This window comes from Trypanosoma equiperdum (genome assembly GCF_001457755.1).
Source record: "Trypanosoma equiperdum strain OVI genome assembly, contig: ctg_1836, whole genome shotgun sequence".
NCBI classification, from domain to species: Eukaryota; Euglenozoa; class Kinetoplastea; order Trypanosomatida; family Trypanosomatidae; genus Trypanosoma; species Trypanosoma equiperdum.
The window spans coordinates 140-5,646 of record NW_027123878.1 but is presented as its reverse complement, the minus strand read 5'-3'; the positions used below and the strand labels follow the sequence as shown (position 1 = coordinate 5,646).

Sequence of the window (5,507 nt, the reverse complement as noted above, 5' to 3'; positions counted from 1 at the left end):
CGAAAGGGACAACACATAAGCACGCGCACATATATGCACATACATGAACATTATCAAGCGGAATTGGGCAACAGGAAGTATTTGCGCCACCTCGTTTCGGAAAAGGATACACGACAACAACACAATTATCCTGCCGTCCCCAAGTCTCCCATTTCCACAAGGCAAAACAAATGCTCAGAAAGAAATTGGAAGCAAAGGAAACATCTCCCGGCTAGCTACCACCGCACAGCCTGCATCATCTGCCATAGCAATTTCCACAGCTCCTCTATCAAGATCTGATCTCTTGCACGACAATCAAAACATACTGCTTGTCTACGTCTGGTGCTATCAGTATTTCGGTCAACCCGAGACCCATACGAAGGAAGGTGAGGTCATCCTTCCAGTCAATAGTACGGATGGTGGAGGCTGCCAACGCTGTGAAGCCATTTATTTTATCTGCATACTTTTTGACTTTCCGCTCATCTGATGAAAAACCTGAATACCTCATAACTCGCCCATCTGCAGGGTTCAGCACAAGATATCCAACAACACCCTCATGCTTAGCGATGCGGAGCAGTACTTCCTCCACAGATTTGATTCGCCGCTCACGCTCGTTGGTAGTTGATGCGTTAAATTCCATTCGCTTCACAGCACCACTACTTTCCAGCTAAAGCAACAACAACAACAATTACTTAAAAAAAAAGAAAGCGCTTGTGCAGAAGATAGAAGTTAGTAGCACACGGGTAAGCACACAGGCCACAATTGCAAGGCCCTAGTGGGGCAAATTTTTCTGATGACGTTAGTTCACTGATAGTATATGCTCTAAAATACATGAACCACCGTGTCACGAAATGGAGCGCAACCCTCTAGTTTCCAACTTGCTACATAATACTTCCTTCTGCCACTTGTCCGAATAACGCCGACTTCTGCCTCACTTGCCCCCCCTCGCCAGTGTCAGCAGGGCACCGCCATCATCTGGCGGTCCTCCTCGTAACAACAGCAAATGAGGGAAATGTGGCCTCACGCAAGCGATCTACCTCGTTTTTAAGGCGAACAAGTTCCTCTTGCTGGCAGCGAGCCAACTCCTCAAGTTCACTATTCTCGTATAGTTCCCTCATCCTCTCACGGAGACGATCTTTATCATTGTTGTGTTCCCCAAGCATACCCCATACAGCTTTCTTATCCTCAACGCTGTTTGTCAGAGCTTGGACTTGGTTGTTCAGGTACTGGTTCTCCGCGCGTCTGTCGTTAATTTGCATTTTTAGCTTTGATATGACCCGGTTACGCTCCTCAACCTTCTTTGACATGACACTTCGAACAGCCTCGATTCGTGCATCCATCTTGTTTATTTCCCTTTCGAGAGACGTTACAGCGCCGGTATGGATGGTCTCCTGCATCTGCCGAGTCACTCTTAATGTGTGCAACTGCCGTAATTCCATTTCTAGCGTTCCAATGCAGTATAACAGACGTTCTGTTTCCCAAGAGCATGTTTTCATAGACTGCCGAAGTTGTGATGAACGACTCATAAGGGATCGTATTTCGTCAAAGCTAGCGAAGATAAGGTCGTTGTAATCTGTAATGTTCTTCACCCATCGAATGGAGAAGTCGGTGAAATCATCGCTCACCATAGCGTTCTCATCCTGCACCTGTCCTTGCTGCAGCGTGTATAAGTTTTGTATGTCGAGTACCTTCTCTATGACTTCTTTTCTACATGCCTCCTCGGCCTTTTCCTTGTCGTCAAGTGCAAACTGTGCTTTCTTTTTTTCCGTCTCAACCTCTACCACTTCATCATTGAGTGCGTCTGCTTCGCCTCTAAGGTGAATTATTTTATCCCTTGCCTCCACGACTGCCCTACAGCACTGGCAGTACTGTTCCCATAGTGGAATAGGAACCACACCCGAGCGAGTGGGTTCCGGGACCTTAGCTAGGCCATCCTCGTACTTGGAACGCCAAGTCGTGAAGCGCCTGTTCAGTCTCTCTCCCCAATCCGGATCGGTGAATGGGGGCAAACAGCGCATGTCCGTAATCATGTTCTTTTCTTCTTCAATGCAGTCCTGCACCCTCGCCTCCGAGGCCAAATACAATTTCAGGCGGTACTCGTAAAGACTATCCAATTGCCTCAACCGGCACAGAAGGTCCTCCTCCTCTCGCTTGACACCCAGAAACTTATTGCGGATCGTTTTCTTGAGTAGAAACAGACACAGCGCATTCACCTGGTGTAGCTCCAGCTCGTCCACGAGTTGAGCGACTAGCATACGGTCAGTTCTTAGCACGTCAATCTCATCATCTATTGCTTTCGCAGAAGTCATGTTAGCTTTCACCAATGCTGCAACTTCCCCTCGCAGTAACTCTTTCTTCTCATTGATCAACACAGTTTGTTCTGCAACCTCTTTTTCATACTCCTCAAATATTCTCTGTTGCTCATCACTCCGCTCTTCAGGCGGTACATATTGCTCGAGTGAGTTGTCAGCGAATGGGGGAATCGGCACGTTGACGCGAAGAACCTCGGTGACTTTCTCGAGGCCATCCATCCAGGTCTTTAAAGCAGCTTCATCGGAAGGGGAAACTACAAGCTCCCCATCGTCACTTTTGACGGCTAGTTTGAGGAGTTCAGGGTCAATCTCAGAGTCAAAAACCTCAAAGACAGTTTGGGGGTCTTCCTCTATATCAAAAACAGGAGTGAATAAAACATTTGGTGGACATGTGTGCTCTCCCAGCTGCTGCATGATGCGAACGCAACGTCCGTTCCTTTCCGCAATGAGATTCAGCTCTCGGCTCTTGCGCTCCCGCAAGGTGTCAAACCGGATGTTGAATGACTTTTTTTCGTGAAGAATTTTACATTCTAGCAAAATCAACTGTATGGTCGCGCGAGGGCCGGTGTAGACGTCCAAAGTGTCATAAAGCAATTCGTCTACATCACTGGGGGGCCCGCAAACCTGCTGCTCCGTGCATAAGTTCCCCTCCTTAGCCCTTTTAACTAGTGATGACAACGTAAAGCACTCCTCAGTCTTTATCTGTATAGCCCTCATCAGTTTGATTTTTTTCTGTATTTTTGCTCGTTGGGCACAAGGTTTTCGCAGATGGAAGTTGTGAACTTCCGTTTCGGGATCTGTCATGCTCACGATTTTCGAGCGTTGCACCTCCATGACGTCCCAACATTCAGTTTTGATCGTGTGTTGCACGAACTCATTGTGAACCAGGCTGTAGTAGTCATCTTCCCTCGCCTTGTGGATCTCCACCTCACATTCCTCGTTAAACGCTTGTCGTTGTTCAGGCAAAAGGAAATCTTCTGCGCGCACAGTTGGGGTCCTTTCCTGGAGCAGCTTCTCTACTTCCATCCTCAGGTCGGCCAGAGCCGATATTATACGGCAGCGCGACCGTTCTGCTGAAAGTGTTTCAGCATCACTTGGAGAACTTGCACGACTCGGTGATGTTGAGATAGCTCTTTGGTGCCAGAAGGGTTCACTCCATGAATAGTGGATAGGTGATTTCCCAACGGGAACTAAATGAACAACACTATCGTTTCCTCCACAGACAAACCCTCCGGCAGCATTCCACACCGAGAGGCACGTAATACCGCCCCTACCAAATGGTCGTAACAAAAATTCCTTAAGTGGGTGTTTCTTTTCTTTCGTCGGTGGCACAGGAGGTAATTTCATCAAGTAGTGTGAGATATCCCTTACAACTACTCTGCCATCTCCTCCTGCGGAAATGATGCTATCCCCTCCAAGACGCTGCAGCACATTGCCACCGCATTCATGATCACGCATAAGGAAGTAAGGCCTCAGGGGTTTACTCTCCTTTACTCGCTGCCGCTCCAGGGCGTACATCTTGGTGTCTTTGTCCACCGAGTGGACGAAGACGTTGATCACATCGCCGTCACCGTAGAGAGGCAGAAAGTCGTTAACCGGGAAGTCCAAGCGCCAAGTCATATCAACAGTCACACCAGCTGACGCGGAATCACACTTCCCAGTGAAGCGTAAGTTGTGCACCTCGCCATTGTTACATGCTGCCAGCACCGATTGTCCACCATTCACTGCCCATCGCAAGTTAGTCACGGCACAAGCGAATATATCCGAGGAGGCTGCGGTCTCAAGAAGTCCATCCGCCACCTCAATGAAATGGACTACATTTTTGTCACATACAGCTAAGAGTGAAACTCCGTCAGATGTGCAAGCGGTCAAGGGACAGTCACTTACCTTCATCTGGGAAACAACACTAACGGTATTTTCCACTGTGAAGGAACGGACGAACCCGCTGTCATATACGACTACCGCTACGGAGCCCACGACGCACGCATCTACAACTTTCTCGGGAAATCTGACAGGGGTGTGCCCTGCTGTATTCGTGTCCTGATCATAAGTAACGAGACTCCCATCTAAACACACTATCACGACGAGACCTCCCAACACCAGAAGCTTCACAGTGTCGGAGGCGCTCCGGCGTCGAACAAAAACAGACTGCGCGGTGTCCACAGAAATTTTTGTTACATCGGTACTGGTTGCAACTAAAACATCATTTACGTCTGGTAACGTCAGTAAACGAACTACCGAACGACCTAATCTCACAAGCAGCCGTTGTGCCTTCTGATCAATATTGTAAGTAAACACATCACCACACTCCGTTCCAATGAATAAAAGAGTCCCGTTTTGCAGTAGAGCAGTAACATTGTGAGGTGTTTCGCAGTTTATATAATTCTTCATATCTGTTCTCAGCTCGTCCAAGAGAACTACCTGCCCCCTACCAGCACCGCAGTACAGACCCTCAGTGCCCCATACGCAAGAGTGAAAATAGTGTCCCTTCGAACTCAATGTGAGAATACTTGGTACAAATGTGGCCGAATCCATGTTGCACGCAATTCGAACACCGTGTGGTTCCAAAACGGCTATACAATCATGCCGATGCAACGGAAACGTTAAGTGCTTGCAGAAGACACCGCCTAGCTCGGTCGAGGCACATTTCACCAATCTGTTGCCGCGAGCGGCTGAATAAAAAGTAACACAAGTTGTTGGTATACATGTTAGAAGGGCTAACATTTCTCCATCACTCGAGAATAACATGTGCTGCACATCCACGGTCGCAACATTATCAATACACTGCAGGTGGTGACGTTCTGGAAATCGGAAAACGTGCAGCGACACATCCAGCTTCACCTCAGTTACGCACAGCAAACCTGCAGAGGGTGAAAACGCCAGCGCACCGATCGCGTAGCGCCCTTCACAAGGGATCCACTGGGACGACTCTTCCTTGCGTCGGATAACGATGCCACCCCCCGCTCCTAGGAGAAAGTCGTCACCCGCAGCGACGAGAGCAGAGGGAGAGTTGAACCCTAGAATGCGCGCGTTGGTTGCCATCTAATATAAAAATACACTGCGTAATAATACCCTATAATGTTTGGCACGGAGCGCGCGGATGGAGCAACAACGAAAGTTTATGAACCGAACAGGGAGTGACGCCACCAAAAACAGTTTTCTTTTGGGCTCGTATATAGCACAAGCTGCCACAAAAGCAACACAGAGCGTTAATAC

General features: G+C 48.4%; 2 protein-coding genes across 2 annotated transcripts; both read right to left on the bottom strand.

Moving 5' to 3' along the window:
• Positions 1–268: 268 nt before the first annotated feature.
• On the bottom strand, positions 269–619 carry TEOVI_000697400 (dynein light chain 2B, cytoplasmic, putative; the record flags this gene model as incomplete). Its single annotated transcript, XM_067223322.1, has 1 exon — positions 269–619. One exon carries the CDS (start codon positions 617–619, stop codon positions 269–271), a length of 351 nt encoding a protein of 116 aa, XP_067079423.1.
• Positions 620–950: 331 nt separating this feature from the next.
• TEOVI_000697300 (uncharacterized protein) lies at positions 951–5,333 on the bottom strand (the record flags this gene model as incomplete). Its single annotated transcript, XM_067223321.1, has 1 exon — positions 951–5,333. The coding sequence occupies one exon, from the start codon at positions 5,331–5,333 to the stop codon at positions 951–953; it is 4,383 nt and encodes a 1,460-aa protein (XP_067079422.1).
• Between the last annotated feature and the right edge of the window lie 174 nt (positions 5,334–5,507).